At 36.4% G+C, this 19,223-nt stretch overlaps 1 protein-coding gene across 7 annotated transcripts in view; it reads right to left on the reverse strand.

Annotated features, from left to right (window-relative positions):
* dmd (dystrophin) overlaps positions 1 to 19,223 on the reverse strand; it is a 153,002-nt gene that overhangs the window by 130,760 nt on the left and 3,019 nt on the right. For all 7 annotated transcript variants that reach the window (XR_010527702.2, XM_065254353.1, XM_065254344.2 and 4 more), the window contains exon 2: positions 1,557 to 1,618. Coding sequence is in view for 6 of the 7 variants with exons in the window: in XM_065254353.1 (XP_065110425.1) it covers positions 1,557 to 1,618 (62 nt within the window). In the remaining variant the exon portion in view is untranslated. The remainder of the gene's footprint in view (positions 1 to 1,556; positions 1,619 to 19,223) is intronic.

Genomic DNA, 19,223 nt, shown 5'->3' on the forward strand with positions numbered 1-19,223 from the left:
CAAACGTCACTTGGGGGTGAAAGCCGATCGTACATTTTCGAATGAGATTCTACAAATTTATATGAATATATGAACCCCATTTTGGGGTTAGATATTTTCGACAAAGATGTTTAGGGTTATGCTGGAAAGTATTTAGCATTATCACGGACCGTTGGCTGAACGTCTGATGCATATGGAATACTTTTCTGAAAATACTTCAGCAAATGTCGAAGTCGTCCTCTGATTGGTTGGATTACACAGGATTTCCGGGAGAGGTGTTCAATGCTATTTTTAACGGTCCGCCCAAAAACAAAAAACAAAGCCGTATGATCGAAGAAAACAGCTTTCATGTTTACATCAGTAGCAAAATATGCTTTATCAAAATTAATTAATGCTGTATGTTTTGAAGTATTCAAGGCATTTTAACGTGTTCACCATTATTATTAATTTTTTTTACTTTAGAGACGTTTGTGAATGATGGTTGCACATGGTCTGTTATTGAGGAACATTTGCAAGCCCTAAACATGATGCAGCACAAAGCAAAACAACATTGGTTGCTTTCCATGCTCCTTGGCCATTCACAGCGGCCATGTTTCACAGACCTTCAGTATATCCATACAATTAAAGTAGTGAAAAACAGACAATTTTTTGCACCACACCACAGATGACACGCCGGTGTCCAAAGCAGAATGATGTCATTGCAATTTCAGTAGTTGTTCGATTTGGTTCTGTACACACTATGCATATAATGTACTGTAAATGCGACTGTCACCCCATGAATTTTTTAGTAGTGAATTTGGTAGTGGATTGTGATGGTCACAGTTGTAAATAACCTAAGTCTGCATGAACAGAAGGGGATTAAAGACGGTTGGCATTCATATTTAGCGGTAATGTGACAAAAAGCTGTGGGTCAATGAGCCGTTGTAAGTCTAAATACTTAAATCTCATATGAAAATTGAATATTGTCTATGAAGTGCACTTAATGTTTGTTTTTTTAAACTGATTTTATACTTAATAAATAGCAGTGCACAGATCTTTTCATAAGACCTTTTGTATTGAAGTTCTTTTTCGAGCTCTACCTTGAAGCAAGTATTTCTCGGGGTGTGAAGGACGCGAATTGATGTCCTACTTTCATACAGTAAAATAAAAGCAGCAAAGAAACCAACTAATGCATGTGCATGTTTGTACAAGAAAGCCTACATTCACACTTACCTTCACATTTAAACATATGGAGGTGCATGATCTGTGTAAGTTTCAATCTTAACTTTTAACCTTAAAATCAAAACGGTGTACAAGTGCGAATCTTAACTTGTAACCTTGAGATCAAGCTCTTTTGTAACTCGCGTCTTTGCAGCCACCCACCATGCAGTGGGTGTATAAAAAAAAAAAATCACAACGTTTTGGTTTCTACAATATGTTGTTTTAAATTGCAACAGTGGGAATCAATCAAGATTTCTGTGAAAATTTTAACGTTCATTGTAGAGGCTGGCCAGCAAACAGACTTTGCTTGATTATGCATTTGTTTTAGTCATTATTTCAACACATGGTGAAAGAAATAAGCAAATGAGTCACTGTACCTTAGCAAACTGTGAGTTTACCCATTTTGTGAAGGTTTTCTTTTGAATGTCTTCTCTTTCATCTGCAAATTAAAGAGAAAACTCTCAATAATGTCATCTTAATTTCCAATAACATTTCTTACAATACATGAAGAGCCACATGAAATTCACATGTGATAATATCACAACAGTTCACAAGTGACTTTTTCCATGTTTAAGTGCTATAATTGGGTCCCCAGTGCTTCTTTCAACCTAGACAATGTGAAAAAGATCAACCCAGTAACTCAGTTTTGGTAATTCTCTGCAAGCATGTAAAAAAATAGGTAATTGAAATTTGGCTCCCCTTGTGATGTCAGAAGGGGAGAATACCACCCCTTAACCTGCACTATCCAACCACGGCACTGCCATTTAGTGCAGAGAAAAAGACAGACACATGACGGGCTACATACGTGCTGTGACAAGCTTTGCGTTGTGCGCCCTCGAAAAAGAAGTGGAAACTATGGTAATGCAGGACTGTAAGTGGGTGGGGCTTTATCAATGTGACCTCACATTGATAAGGGAATCAAAATGGCATGACTGCTTTGGTTAAATGTGGATTAAAAAACAAGGAGCGGGTGGATTTTTTTATAGTAGGGGGATTGTGTTCACACACTGCCAACACACATTATGTCCAAACACCTTGTAAAAGTGGATTTTGCATAATAGAGGGTATGCACGTGACGTCACCTTCTTAGAAAATGACTGCGGTTATGCCCACTGAGTGGCAAAAAGTCTGAGCCACAGCATTAGCATAACATGAAAAAACGCATCTAAAATGGGAAAAGTAGCTGTGTGATCGACTGTGCTAACAGATTCAACAAAAATGTCAAGCGGTCTGCAAAAAACACTCAAAGGAGGAGAAGTAAATCAGAAGCAGTACACTAAAAAAAATTATTCATTGAATTTAATCAATTTTTTTAAGGTAAGTGGTTGCAATCAATTTATTTAAGCTACATTTAAACAAAAGTTTTATATTTTATTTTACGTTACTAATCTTTTTTGTTTAAATGTAGCTTAAATAAATTGATTGCAACCACTTACCTTAAAAAAATTGATTAAATTCAATGAATCATTTTTTTCAGTGGTCAGGTATGTAAAAATAAAAAATAAAAATCCTATAAAAAGTCAGTCTATAAGGCGTCAACGTATATAATGTCTATGATCAGCTCAGCTCGCTTGGAACCCCAACCAAGGTGGGTACTAACTATTGGGTACTATGTACTGTACCATTGAAAAAGCCCCCAAAAATAAGCTGACCCAACCTGTAAAGTACTATGCAATGGAAAAGCACCAATAGTGACCAATTATGAAAGGCACAGTAACAAATTATCAAAATACATCTTTGATCAAGTCGGCTGTGGTTTATTAAATTAAACTACAAGGAAAGTGTTTAGGCATACCGTGCGTTTGCGCATATGACCATAAATACCAAAAATGCACAAATCTACCTAACCAAGTTAATTTTGTGTATGTGTCTGCTTCGTAACATTCATATTTTATTGAATAAAGCAGCAATATGAACCAGGTTATGCAAAAATGCAAGTCTGGGTAGACATGGCTATATGCAAATAAGAATAAAAAAATCATAGGCATTGAAAACGCTGTGGTATTTGATATGATGAAGGTTAAAATACACAGAGACCATATATGAAAGGCGCCTTTGAAGGCTTTGAGAGATAGGGTTGAGGGTATACAGATCAATGGTCTGCTGCCATTCAAAATAAGATTACTTCTTAGAGATTAAGGGGTAGTTCAGGCAAGCTTTACAAACACACAGACAATGAGTGGTGGGAGATTGATCCGAGAAGCCGAAGCAGAAGAAATTCCTCCCTATTTTCGAAAATGTACAACAATTTGGTTCTTGAAAAAGCACAAAACAGCTCTGGCAATTCTAAATCTCAAACAAGTTATCAACAAGAACCTTCAAGCTCAAAATAGTAGATATTAAATCTAAGTGTGGCATCTTTATGACTTGGTCCACCTTACATACAAATCCAATTTGGTTTTGAAATCTGATATTTGGGACTGACCGTCCAACTCTTTTATTCTGCAAGTGATGAAATCTGATAAGTCTGAGCACTGTCTATATAAGTTGCTATAGTAGGGGTGCGCGGGGCAAAAACTAATGCGGGGTTTGTTGTAACACGGACTGTTTACATTGTTGCACAAGGTTGAGCTTTTTGTTTTTCCGGTATTTTTTTCAAGACGATCTACCGCAAATTATTGGAAATATATAATGTTTTTCCAGAGAGTTATTGATGAACGAGTGTTTTGGTGGCATGTAAGTAAATTTTGTCATCATATGTTTTTTTCAGTTTCTAAGTTGGGTGTGTAAGATACCAAATCCAATGCTATGTCATATTAATCAGTGTCTTGTTGACTAAAACATAGCATCGTTTTGAAATATGTCTGCAGCTCTTAGCAACTTTTTTGGTGGGCTTGAAAATATTTTGACCCAGCTGAGTTAATTGTAACGCTGTGTTACAACTAACCCCTCAGCACTTACGATATGAAAACAGCTAACGTTAGCGTAAATCTTGCAGTGGTTTTAAATAGGCTACACACGAATGATTGCTGGCTGCCAACAAAATAAATGTGCCTGTCTTATCAAAAATTGTGTGTCAAATTTATTTTTGTTCATATCTTTAATATTGATTGAATAAGGTCTCGTCAAAGATTAAAATCATAATGAAATGAATGGCTAAAATCAGACTTTGATGCTCATTATCACAGAATTAGATTTTTGAAACTGTAGTATGGTTATTACAGACTGGGTTACATATTAAAAAATGTTTTGTCAATTGTGCTGCTTTTTCGCACATATTTAGACATTTGTATCCATTTATAATTGAACTATTGTTAGAAAAGGGCTGGATGAATGAATACAGTGTGGATAGCTGTCTATTATAGACAGATATATAAACAATATCCACTTCAAGTATATAGACAAAATAGTATTGAATTATTTGCCAGCAAACTTAATTTTTAGCAAGTGTTACAACTAACCCCCTGCCTGTTACAATTAACCCCACCTATGGGGTAAGTTGTAACGTTTGCACTTCTGTTACGTTTGGTGTAATTGTCCAAGAACGGTAAGTATTAGAAACAAACTTCATATGTTCATTTGTAGCAGAGATGTGTGTGTTGCTTGTGTAAAAATATAATTAATCTAACTCAAATATTTTTAATGATTTAGCCAAAACCAAAAAGCGTTGTGCCCCGCTCTCCCCTACAGATTGCCAGCACAATGCTCAGAGACTTTCTTATACAAGAAGAATAATTACATCTCACCTCAGCACAACACAGAAGTGCATGAGAGGATGTAAGTGGTCAAAAACAGCGGGGATAGTAGCCTTTCAAAAAGTACACGTTTGTAAGTAAAGAGTTCATATTAGTACTGTAAAGGTGCACATTTGTACCAACCCTTGCATTGGTAACTCAAAAGGTACATACATGTCTGTACTTACATGATATTAGGACCTTTTTAAAGGATACTGCCCCAGTGACAGCTGGTGACCATTTTTTAAAAACAATTTGTAAAAGGGCGTCCGGCCGAGTACCAAAACACACTTTTAGCCAATCAGCAGTAAGGTGCGTGTCTACTTAACAACATCATTGCCTGGGTTGCGTATGTGTGGGGCGGGTCTATCAAAAGAAGGTCCAGATTCTATCGGGGTTGGGGCATGATTGTTTATGTGATTTCAAATGTCAACCTTGACTTTCAGAGATCATGCACCCCGCCTTTAATGTATTCTCAAAAACTTCACTATACTGAATTGCATTCCACATACAGATGTGGTTTAGGAAACAGTGGGTTTTATGTTTTATTTGTACTGTTCAAAAGATCGATTTGAGTCTGATATACGAAATTTTTTTTGCACATCAGAACAAAGTCTCAGAGTTGGAAATAAGATCGGCCATTGACAAAACGCCAGAAAGTTGCTCTAGCAACTGGAAAGCATGTGAGGGAAAGGCCGAGTCTTGGGAACATTAAAAATCAATCAGTACAAAGAACACTTGGCTCCCATATCACACATTAAAAGCTTGTATTTTTTCCACGCTACAATATTCTCCAATTGCTTTGGTTCAGATCCCCCTGTGTTTATGGGTTGCTTGGCTTTGAGATTGATTATAAATGTGTAATTCCTATCCACGGGCCTCGATAATACAAAACCATTAAAGGATATAACTATTGCTTTGATTCCTTCGGTGCGGTGCTCCTTATGCATAAAAACGGCAGGTGGTGAATCAGACACTTCCCAAAGTCAGCACGGAGGACAGCTTCTTCATGCATAATGGATTTCAAGCTTCTAGTTGTTCCTTTTCCACTCCATCTAAATAATCATGATGAAGCGGATAGTTTCGCTTCATTGTTCTCATTGGTCGGCCTGAGTGCCAGCTGAGTGTGTAATCACAGTAGCATGGATCGGTCTGGCTTCAAGCTTGACTGCACCATGTCACGTTTATAATCGCATATAAACACACTCGCGCACACACACACGCACGCACGCGCGCACACACACACACCTGTTATTGCTATAATAATGCAATAGAAGAGTCAAGAGCACCAATGTTTAAGAACACTGAGAAAGATAAATTAAAGTTTCAAACTCCAAATGTCAAAAGTTAATTCGTGCCATAATGGCAGTATTAAAATAGATTTGAGAAATCAATAGCCTATTCATACTAAAATTTAAAAAGCAACAAGAAGAAAAATCGCCTACTTTCATATTATACAATAGGTGAAAATTAGTATGTAAGGCAAGTATTATGTCCGAATTCATAGTATGACTCTAAAATAAAAAAATGTGCATTAAATGGACACTTTATTATCCCGTGAGGCTATGTGAGCCGCCAAATTCCAAAAATGAATATTAAAAAAAAACATAAAATCTATGAACTGGGTGGCTCTTTAAGTGAATTAGGTACCAAGAAAGGTCATTTGACCACGTCACTTTCACTTTTCATATTGCATCCACACAAGATATATATAAAAGATCTCTCTTTATACTGTATATATAGCAATTTCTGTTAAGTGCATATGGTATCCTGTGTTATGTCAACAAAGTTGAGTAAGTTCAGAATTAATTGTTTTCGCAACATAGTTTTGAAAAATGGTCTTCCTCATTAACTCCGCGGACGTTTTGAATTCTGAAAGTTAAGGTGAGCTTTCAAAAACATCAAAGCGCTTCTATCCTGAAAGATCAAAGAAAATTAGCTTCCTCGTGAAATGACCCTTTAATTTGAAGTTTTCATGTCTTATCTAAACCTACATTCCCTAGCTGTCACTGGGGAGCTCGGTTTCAAAAAGTACACCCTTGTACCAAAATAGTTCATTGTAGTACCTCGAAAGTATATGCCTCAGAGGTATATGGTGGTACCAATGAGTGTACCTCAAAAGTACAAATTAGTACCTCAGAGGTACAGTACATATTGGTACCAATGAGTGCATAATAGTACCTCAAAAGTACATATTAGTACCTCAGAGGTACATATTGGTGCCAATGAGTGTGAAGCAGTACCTCAAAGGTACATACTAGTACCAATGAGTGCATACTAGTACCTCAGAAGTACATATTAGTCCCTCAGAGGTACATATTGGTACCAATGCGTGTACAGTACCTCAAAAGTTCATATTTGTACCTCAGAGGTACATATTGGTACCAGCAAGTGCAAAGTAGTATCTCAAAAGTACATACTGGTACCAATGAGTGCATAATAGTACCTCAAAAGTACAAATTTGTAACTCAGTGGTACATATTGGTACCAATGCGTGTACAGTACCTCAAAAGTTCATATTTGTACCTCAAAAGTACATACTGGTACCAACGAGTGCATAATAGTACCTCAAAAATACATATTAGTACCTCAGAAGTATATATTGGTACCAATGAGTGTACAGTACCTCAAAAGTACATACTGGTACCAACGAGTGCATAATAGTACCTCAAAAGTACATATTAGTACCTCAGAAGTATATATTGGTACAAATAAGTGTATATTAGTACCTCAAAAGTTCATATTATACCTTAGGGGTACATATTGGTACCAACAAGTGCATAAAAGTACCTCAGAAGTACATACTGGTACCAATGACTGCAAAGTAGTACCTCAAAAGTACATATTAGTACCTCAGAAGTATATATTGGTACCAATGATTGTACAGTACCTCAAAAGTACATACTGGTACCAACGAGTGCATAATAGTACCTCAAAAGTACATATTAGTACCTCAGAAGTATATATTGGTACAAATAAGTGTATATTAGTACCTCAAAAGTTCATATTATACCTCAGGGGTACATATTGGTACCAACAAGTGCATAAAAGTACCTCAGAGGTACATAATGGTAATGACTGCAAAGTAGTGCCTCAAAAGTACATATTAGTACCTCAGAGAAATATATTGGTACCAATAAGTGTACAGTACCTCAAAAGTTCATATTTGTACCACAGAGGTACGTATTGGTACCAATAAGTGTATATTAGTACCTAAAAAGTTCATATTATACCTCAGAGGTACATATTGGTACCAGCGAGTGCAAAGTAGTACCTCAAGTATACATATTGGTACCTCAGAGGTATATGTTTGTACCAATGAGTGTACAGTCCCTCAAAAGTTCATATTTGTACCTCAGATGTATATATTGGTACCAGCGAGTGCTAAGTTGTACCTCAAATGTACATACTGGTACCAACGAGTGCATAATAGTACTTCAAAAGTACATATTAGTACCTCAGAAGTGTATATTGATACAAATAAGTGTATATTTGTACCTCAAAAGTTCATATTATACCTCAGAGGTACATATTGGTAGTACCAACAAGTGCATATTGGTACCTCAGAGGTACATATTTGTACCAATGACTGCAAAGTAGTACCTCAAAAGTACATATTAGTACTGCAGAGGTATAGATTGGTACCAATAAGTGCATATTAGTACCTCAAAAGTACATATTAGTACCTCAGAGGTACATATTGGTACCCAGAACTGCAAAGTTGTACCTCAAAAGTACATACTGGTACAACGAGTGTATAATAGTACCTAGAAGTATATAAATAAGTATATATTAGTACCTCAAAAGTTCATATTATACCTCAGAGGTACATATTGGTACCAACAAGTGCATTTTAGTACCTTAGAGGTACATATTTGTACCAATGACTGCAAAGTAGTACCTCAAAAGTACATACTGGTACCAACAAGTGCATAATAGTACCTCAAAAGTACATATTAGTACCTCAGAGGTATATATTGTTACCAATAAGTGTATATTAGTACCTCAAAAGTACATATTAGTACCTCAGAAGCACATATTGGTACCAGCGAGTGCAAAGTAGTACCTCAAAAGTACATACCGGTACAAACAAGTGCATAATAGTACCTCAAAAGTACATATTAGTACCTTGGAAGTATATATTGGTACAAATGAGTGTATATTAGTACCTCAAAAGTTCATATTATACCTCAGGAGGTACATATTGGTACCGATAAGTGCATACTAGTACCTCAAAAGTACATATTAGTACCTCAGAAGTACATATTGGGTACAAAGGGTTTTTACAGTAAACTGATAAAAACAATACCTCACATGCACTATAAGTTGCTTGGATAAAAGTGTCAAGCAAATTCATAAATAAAGAAAATTTCCAAAAGCAAAGTCATTTATCATGTCAGGACTGTTTTAGTTTTATTATTATTTAGTAATGTCAAAAGTGCAAGATGCAGCAATGGACACCATCTATTTATATCACAGATCACTAGTTTCGGAAGCAAATCTGATATCGCTTAACATTCCATAATGGCAAAAATGAAGTCATGCTTTTACTCGATTATTGCAATCTGCTTCGATCACACTGTCAACCCCCTTGACAAAATGTGTGGAATACAGCGGCTCAGCAAAAAGGAAAAGTTGATTATTAGTCTTGTGCCGCAGAGGGAACCTTTGTAGGCTATTATCTTACTGTATTACTGATACTGATCTTTTAAAAGCCCAGGACTTGATGGGAAAATTTCAGCTGCTTATCTTTCTCTGGTTTAGGAAAACAACGGGGTAGGGGACCTCCCGATGTGCCCCTGCCCAAATTACATTATAAATGCCTACATTTTCAGCCACTGTTCATTTTTTAATACATTGTTATTTCAAAGATGAAATAGTAAAGCATACTAATTGATCAGATTAATCATATACAAGCAAACAAGAATTAAGAAGAGTAAATATCTCTACTGGTTACCTTAAAGGGATAGTATACCCAAAAATATATAAAAAACCCTGTTACATCAATTACTCAACCTCCAATTCCAAACTTCTGTTGAACTCAAAAGGATAAATTTAGCAGAATGTACAAGCTGCTTAAAAAAATCAATGGTGTAGGCAAAGAGACGTCAGGCTCCAATAAAATCCTCATAGTAGTCTGTAAGATTTGTGCACTTTATTCTTTATTTTCTAAAGATATATGACAGCTTTGTTTGAAGCAACTGAAATTTAAATCAATATTTACTGAAAATCGATCTTGACAGCCATGGTCCATGCTTCCATTGTATGGAAAAAGAGCAGTCTGGATTTGCTGCTATAAATAACTCAATTTGCATGCAGCAGAAAACTAAATCAGGTTTCAAAATATATGCGGGTGACTAAACAATGACACAATATTACTTTCTGAGGGAACCATTTTTTCACCATCTGTCCCTAAAATTTAAAGGTACACTATGCAGGATTTCAGTTATCGTTTGTGAACACAGCTTTCAAACTTGTGCACAAAGTAACAAAATATTTAGCTAGTATGTATATGCAAACTTTCAGCAATGAATTTATAGTTACAAACACAAATCTCTATGTCTCGGACATAGGGATGCAGCGATTAACCGGTTTCACTATTAACCGCGCTTTAAAACGTCACGGTTAAGTAACCGTAAAGCCTTCGCTACACCGCATGTTTTTGTTTCACGCACGCACGCACAAACCAGATCCACGAAGCACCAAGAGGCGCATGCGTCATGATGCATTGTATGACAAAGCTCCGCGTTCAAAAGAGTATGTGCGCGTGACGCGTCTTTTGGTTGTTCGTGCATCTGGTTTGTGCATTGTATGACAAAGCTCCGCGTTCAAAAGAATATGTGCGCGTGACGCGTCTCTTGGTTGTTCGTGCATCTGGTTTGTGTGTGTGTGTATGTGTGTGTGTGTGTGGGTGTGTGTGTGCGCGCGCACCTGCATCCGTACATGAAAGAGCCACACTTCAATCGGTCTACTCTGTACAGCATTAAAAACCTCCTGCTCGCGGATCAAACCCGGGCGGGGCTCCTGGTGGTCTGACTGCATTTCATTACGTTGAATTATTTTAACGCGTTAATGATTAATTAATGAATAGCATGAGTTAACACGTTAATCTTGCCACCCCTAACATTTATATTTGATTTTTGTGTAATATTAAGCTACACCTGTCAAAATGACTGGCAGTACCTGGCCCAGGATGACCCTGTGTTATTATTCGTTTTGAGAGGCTCTTATCATTTTTTCTTCATATATTTTACTTCAATACTTCAAACAAACCAAAATAATATAACTTTATTCAGTCCAAATGTAAAGTTACATTTATTCAAAAGATCATTAAAATGAATAGCCTACAGGTTTTAAAGGCACCTATATGGTTTAAGTCAAAGCCAGCTAAGTTATTATTATTTTCATTTGTCCAAGAATTGTAGAAAAAATACACAAACTGAAAATACAGAAAAATGTAGCAATTGATTAAAAATTTATTCATGTGATTTTATACATTAATGTTGTGAAATAAATGAATCCTTAATAACCGTAATAACCGTACAACCGTGATTATTTATCAGACTATAACCGTACCATCAAAATCTATAATCGCTGCATCCCTACTCGGACAATAGCTTGAGTTTATCACTTCTTAACTTGACCCATCTTTGTTTTTACTGTCATTAGCAAAAATCCATATGATGACCTGTTGGGAGGGGTTTTAGGGGACCAATCACAGCACTTGCTATCTGCGTAGAACAGACGCATTGTTACAATTTTGCAGAGGTGCATGTCAGACTTTACGCAAAGCATACGGCGTAGAACCTATGCACAACTATACATTTCACTTTGAGCTAAAATTATATTTCTGTTTTTACACATCAGCAAGGGTCGGCATATAGTGCGCGTGACGCAAATTTCGTCATCATACTTGTACACGTGCTGTATATGCACTGCTGGATTTTTGTAGCCTTGTACGTGTAGGTCATGCATGCGTGTACAGGAGAATGTGGTATATAGCCCAGGAGATTTTCTGTGTACACGTAATATTCAAATATACTATGTTTGCATTGTTTTTTGTGTGTACGCGAACGTATGCGCAAACTATACTCCAGGCTTTAAAGCCTGTCCACACAGCCGCATTAAGCTGTATACGTAAAAAAATGTATTGAATCGGCATTTTTTCCAGACAAATCTGGTATTTTGGGAGCCTGAATCCGCCATTTTTTGAAACTGGGTTCCAGAGTTGATATATCTTAAACCAACACCCTTGCGTCTTCGTATGTACAGCCAATCCATATATTTTAGTCCTTTTCTCACACCGATTATGGAAAATACACAGAATTTTTTTTAAATTTGCTTATCATTTACTATTTCTCTATTGAGAAACCAAGTGTGTGATGCGTGCACATGACGCACACTGTTTTATGAAGCTGGCGATCAATAGTGAGGAGCTCCCTGATCTCTGCATTATTCCAGTTTGCACACATTTCTCTTTGTGAATGTTGATCTGCATTTAAAACTCCTGTGTCAAAGAGCTGAAAGGTAACTTGTTTACAACACGCCCCTTAAAGGGACACACCCCTTTTTTTGAAAATATGCTAATTTTCCATCTCCCCTAGAGTTAATAATTTGATTCTTACCGTTTTAGAATCCATTCAGCTAATCTCCGGGTCTGACGCTAAATTTACTATTAACTATACTCTCATTCTGGCATAATAATCAGGGACTTCGCTGCTATAACATGGCTACAGGAGGCACAATGATATTACGCAGTCCCCGAAAATAGTCCCCTGCTATTGAAAGATACTAAGGGGACTATTTTCGGCTGCTGTGTAATATCATTGCGCCTCCTACAGCCATGTTAGCGCGATGCTAATGGTCTAATCAGACTCAATGGATTGTGCTAAACTATGCTAAAAGTGCTAGCACCAGATCCGAAGAAAGACTGAATGGATTCCAAAACGATATATATATATATATATATATATATATATATATATATATGATCGGACAGCAATGGCTTCGTGTGGATGTGGGATTAGACGAAAAGCTTTATTCAAAACTCTGCAGTCAATTCTGCAGACGTCAAAGGTTTTTTTACAGTAGTAGGAGGACTTAGCATATACATGAAGGGTTGGTTTTCCAGACAGAGTTTAGATAAAGCCCTCACTAGGACTTATTTACATTAGGACAACTTAGTTGTTTTTTAAAACATACCCTACTAAAAAAAATGCATTGCTATTGTGCATCTTGTAACAAAACAGTGACACTGATATTTTTTAAAAATAGGTCAGTGCAAGCCATTTTTAGTTGAGACAGCTCAAACATGCATTTTATTCTGAGACTAGTCTTAAGCCTTGTCTGGAAAACTGCACCAAAGAGTTTTGGTACATTACAAGCTACTATAGGCAACAACACATAACTGTGCAAATAACACAAGGAAAATAAAAACCAACTCCAAACTTGCTCTGTTTTTACAATGAATCTTGTCTGCCTGATGTTTTGATTTGCTTTACAGTATTTGCATAGGTTTTTGCCATTGTCGTAGGTGCTGTACATCAGGTCACTACATTCACCTGCGGGTCATTATTGGCTGGGGCTACACACGCCAAAGGCAACATACCGAGCACCCCAAAACAATAAAATAAATACAGGCAGAGGACACAACCGCCACACTGCACTGACTGCAGACACAAACACCACCACACAACGCCAGCGGATCATAATGATTGACAGGTTTATTTTCATATCAATCTATACTTATTTTTCTATTTCTGTAAAATCCTGAATAGTTGCCATGACACAACATGTTTTACAGTCTGATCTCAAATAATAGATACAGAATCTGTCAACAAATCTAAAGGTAGGATACTTATTGTATGAATGACATAATATACAATTTCAATCAATAGGCCATTAATTGTTGCTCATGAAATAATAATTTGTGAAGAACTCCAAAAATGCAAAGAGTTCCTATAGCTCAGCTAGTAAAACATTGCGTTAGCAGCGTATAGGGAATGGGTTCGAATCCCAGATCCAACACATACTGTTAAAATGTATAGGTTGAATGCACTATGGATAAAAGCGTCTGTGAAACGCATAAATGTAAATGAAAGGTAGCCTTGGCTCTGTATTACAATTGTTTTCAATTAATAGAGCCCGGTCTGGCAGACATACACAGACAGCGGAATAAATGTGTTGCTTGCCATTGATCGGAGGCGTGACTCTAGGCAGGTGGCAGATGTTGTTGCTGGATTATAGCCGCCCTTGTGTAAATAGGATGATGATGTGACGGGTACGAGCCGAAGCTAACGGGCAAATACAAAGCCATTGGATGGACACCTGAGGACGACGCGTATCCATCTAATCCCAGCACGCGCATCGAGACTCAGAATTCTGTTTCTCACAACAGTCACCTAAATTTATCGTGTCACACAGTTTAAAAACGACTTAATGTGTTTATAGTGTTTATATAAAAAAAAACAGTCAGGGTCTTTTTGTTTTAAGAGCGCACTCGCATTGTAAATGTATTGAACTGCGTGTGTAGTTTAAATAGGAGCAAACTTTCTCTATTTTGTCGGTAAAATCACAAACCGTGTTTTAAAACAACACGCTTAATAACACAGACTGTTGTACGATTAGTTAATAAAAAAAAACAAAATCCGTTATAAACAAATCCCTGTGAAGATAAACGCGCCCGGATCTATTGTTAAATCTGGTCGCCACATGCCAGAATAAGCCGTTTGCCACAATCCCCTCACACCGCAAGAGTATTTCAGTTTGACGATTCAATCATACCCAAAAGATGATCCGACACAGAAACAAACGCAACTATTTCCTCATAACGCGCAGCCGCGTTTATGGTGCGGCGATATTTGGACGTTACCTGTATATTGTATATAGCGTACTTACCGAAACCTGCTTTGATTATCTGGCTTCTGCGCTGTTAAATAAACGTGTCGTAACTCTCCGTGCCCGAGCTGTAGACGGTTTGGTGAAGGGACTGAGGGTGGACACTTTAGCGCTTTATTTTCTCGGAGTCGCTCACTTTAGGTGGCAGTTAAAGCCCTGCTGTGATCCACTGATATGCCGGCAGGTGTGACGGTGTTGTGGCACGCGGGCTGATTTACTACCGCTTTATCTAACGGGACCGAGCTTCTTAACGTGGCCTGTATATGCGTAGCTGGCCACCGGAGAGATATCAATATCACATGGATACAATTAACAACTTTACTAACGTGTATTACCATGTAATGAAGTACATACTGATCGTAATGACTAATGCACCACCACATTACAAGTATACTACTGTAGGATACTAAACTGTAGTCACATTCTAGTTACTAGCCTATTTTTATTTTACTGTAGTTAATACTATGAGAATACTTAGTATAAATTAAAGTTTAGTAGCCTAATTGTTATAATATACTAAAAAAAATCGTAATCATAGGGGAACCATTTTTAGTTATATAGCACCTATAAAGCACCAGATATATGGTTCTACACAGGAGCTATACAGGTACAACATAGGTGCTATGGCACTTAAAATGGTTCCCCTATTACGAGCCAGTGAACCACTTTTAGTGCTATTTAGCACTGTTTGTTTTTAGCGTGTACAGTACAATTCAATATAGTTTACTATAATAAATATTAAATGGGACATTTTTGACTTTTTCCATGTTTAAGTGCTATAATTGGGTCCCCGGTGCTTCCATCAACCTAGAAAATTTGAAAAAGAACAACCCAGTAACTTAGTTTTCGTAAACAATTCTTGAGAAGTTTAGGAAAAAATAGCTCCCCTTGTGATGTCAAAAGGGAATCTTATAATAATACCGCCCCTTATACCTACCATCTGCACAATCCAACCACGGCACTGCCATTAGGTGCAGCAAGAAAGTGAGAGAAAAAATAATTGACAGCACAATTGAGTTTCAATTTCATCAAACCACCATCATGGCGATCAGTGTTTGCATTTTACCAGCTCATTTGCATTTAAAAAGGCAAATTTTTGCTCACACCTACAAAATTTTAACATGCTATAATAAATTATCTGTTGGGTATTTTGAGTTAAAACTTCACATATGAACATATGGGACACTTAAGATTTATTTTACAAATGTCCCCTTTAAAGTAAGCTACAGTAGTAAATACTAGTAGTTTGGGTTTTACTACTATTAGTCCTGTAGTACACATTAAAAGTGTAGTAGTTACTACAGTTAACTACAATAAAGTATAGCCTACTACAGTATTTACTATAGTTAGTTAATTAAAGGTGCAGTGTGTAATTTTTAAAAGGATCTCTTGACAGAAATGCAAAATAATATACAAAACTATATTATCAGGGGTGTATAAAGACCTTTTTATAATGAACCGTTATGTTTTTATTACCTTAGAATGAGACGTTTTTATCTACATACACCTTACGTGGAAGTCGCCATTTTGTGCCGCCATGTTTCTACAGAAGCCCTTAATGGACAAACTTTTTTACTAAGTTGTCTCCGTCGATGACATGGTTTCCCGTGGTGGCTACTTTAGCTTCTCTATGCATTTCAAAAGCAAGGGGTGAGCGGTGGACTGAGCCGTTGGTTGCAATTCACAACCTCACCACTAGAAGCCGCTAAAATGTACACACTGCACCTTTAAGGAATAATTGACGACGGGACATTAAATTTTTTGAAAATAATGCGCACCCAAGATGGTAATGTGGCATCAGTTATACCACATTTACCACAGACATTGCTCTGCTGGTTATTTTAAGACATTTGACAGGTCAGATGTGTGTTAATTGAAAAAAAAGTGAACATTTCTCAACTAAAGCATTCAAGAGCACTGTGGTATAATGAATATTACCAAGTACAACCGTATTGTAAAGTGCAACTAAAATATGAAATGTTATGATTAATGTATTCAATGGCTAATGCAACAATCACTCCACTTTTACTAATCTTATTACATTTTATTTCGGTACTTTAAAAGTAGATCTTACAGACGGATATTTTAAGTAACCTATAAAGATGCTGTGTACACCAAACTGCTTTGACTGGTGACATCACATGAATATCAATGTTGTGCTGTAACGACTAAATTGAAAATTATTTCAATTATGCACCATCATCACGCCTAGAAAATGAACTCATATCTAAACCCGTTTTGGTCTATTTTGGTCCCTTCATGGCCTTATGAGTTTGCATTCTCCATCCTCTATATGCTTCTATACAATACTGATGCCGTTTTTACTGTGTCGTGTTTTGGTCTGCTGTAATATTTCTACGGTCCATTAAAAATAAATGAATTCAATACAATGGTCTGGCCTTTCAAAATGTGATTTTTCTCTTAACAAATGGTAAGATCTAAAAATAAGGTGACATGACTGGTTCAAAAATCATATTTTAAGGTCAACACGAAATGTATTTACTGTAATGTGTGTTCCTGGTCTTTATGTACACAATTTATCTGATTACAAAGAAAATAAAATATTTATCTTTATTATCCTCACTGTCAAAATGCCTTGACTCTGAAATGACTTTCCTTTAAAGCGTTTCATGTTCAACCTTTCTACTCCAATCACCTTGCTTCAGTTTGATATGCAAACCCCACTTTTTATAATCTAATCAATTTTTTTTTTGATGCTGCTGCTGGTCAGCACACCTCACATAAAGACAAAAAACACATCATCATGCCATCTGTAAGTCTGTAAATAAAATCCTGAAAAAAAAATCTGTTAAACATGATCATATTTCTCATGGAAATGTATTCCATATATGATTGAACTATGTTGTACCGGACCCCATGTTTTTAGGTAGTGGCTGTTTGTTAAGTCCAAAGATGCAACAACGCTTGAATCAGATGGGCTGGTCAATCATTATTTTGTAATAATAAACTGTATGCCTTTAAGCTATGGGCTTTTATTAGACATTCATCCGAATGGAAGAATGTAACATTTGCCCCTTCAGGGCATTTAAATGCTCCCGGATTCAGTTTAGTCCCTAAATGTATTTCAGCTTTGAACTTCTGCATTTTAGGCCAGCTTGCACATTCTATATTCTTCTAGTTATATAATAAAAAATGATCACAGGTGGTCTCGAGTGACTGAGTTTGCAAAGAGTTATGTTAGGGAAGACCCTTAGCTTACTTTGCTCAACACTGCCTTATAGTGGCTGCTGTATTATATGCCATTGAGTATCTGTGTTTACGATCTTATGTATGTCATATGAGACTGACTGGCTCCATTAGAATTCTCATTCAAGGTAAAAATAGCAAAGCCTGTAAACTTCTGACGCTCCCTGAGAAGGGGCCTACCCGGTTTCTTTTATACTATTTTTATATATTATCTTTTAGTATATTACAGCTCTGCGGTTTTTTATATTAATGTTTTTGAATACAATTCTAGTCTCTGAAATAACTTGATGATTCTGTATTAAACACAAAGCTATTTAGAGAATTTCTAAAATGCACTCACAATGCCCACGTTTTTGCAGTGATATTGACGGCAAAACTTGAGCTCTAGAATGCATACGGTGAGCAGAAGATAAAGTTGCAACCCAAAATTCTCCCAGGAGTCAATCGGTCTCGCCCAGCAGTAAAAATGCCACTGAATACCGGGAGCCTCAGAGGGGTGCGCAATACGTTTTAAATAAGTCAAGATATTTTCCTTAACATAAACAATCATGAACACGAGCCAAAAGCATTGCACTTAAAAATAAAACAAATAAGGATAAAACCAAACAGCCTGCTGCCTTCCTGAAATTTTTGAACATTTTAATATTTTTTATATAATCAATCCCGTCTATGAACTATTATTAAGAGCATAAAAGTTGGATTTTATTCACTGATTTTACTTTAATTTTAATCTTTGACATGATCTTATACTCATTAATTATTAAGGATATCAAGGTTATATACCATATTTACATAATGTAGGATGATTTATGAAAAACAGTAAATACAAATAGCAAAAAATGACTTGATAAAATAATGACTAGAGCTGGGTTTTCACAGTAAGGGTCACATATCAAACACACACAAAAAAAAATTTTCATAATGAAAAATATGTGACTCTGTACCACGAAACCATCATAAGGGTCAAGATTTTGAAATTGGAATTTATACATCATCTGAAAGCTTAATAGATAAGCTTTCTATTGATGTATCATCATTTAGGTAGGGCAATGTTTGGCCGAGAGACAACTATTTGAAAATCTGAGGATGCAAAAAATATAGTCAACATTTGAAGTGGATCACAAACGTTAAATTTGTCCTAAGAAAAGAACGGGTATTAAGAAAACTTTTAGGAAAGGTTTTGATCCACTTCCAATGTTCACTGGTGTATACACTGTAAAAAAAACTTTGCTGCACTTTTTTTTGTTAAATCAACTCAGATTTACA

Source organism: Paramisgurnus dabryanus, chromosome 4 (assembly GCF_030506205.2).
Source record: "Paramisgurnus dabryanus chromosome 4, PD_genome_1.1, whole genome shotgun sequence".
In the NCBI taxonomy this organism is placed as follows: domain Eukaryota; kingdom Metazoa; phylum Chordata; class Actinopteri; order Cypriniformes; family Cobitidae; genus Paramisgurnus; species Paramisgurnus dabryanus.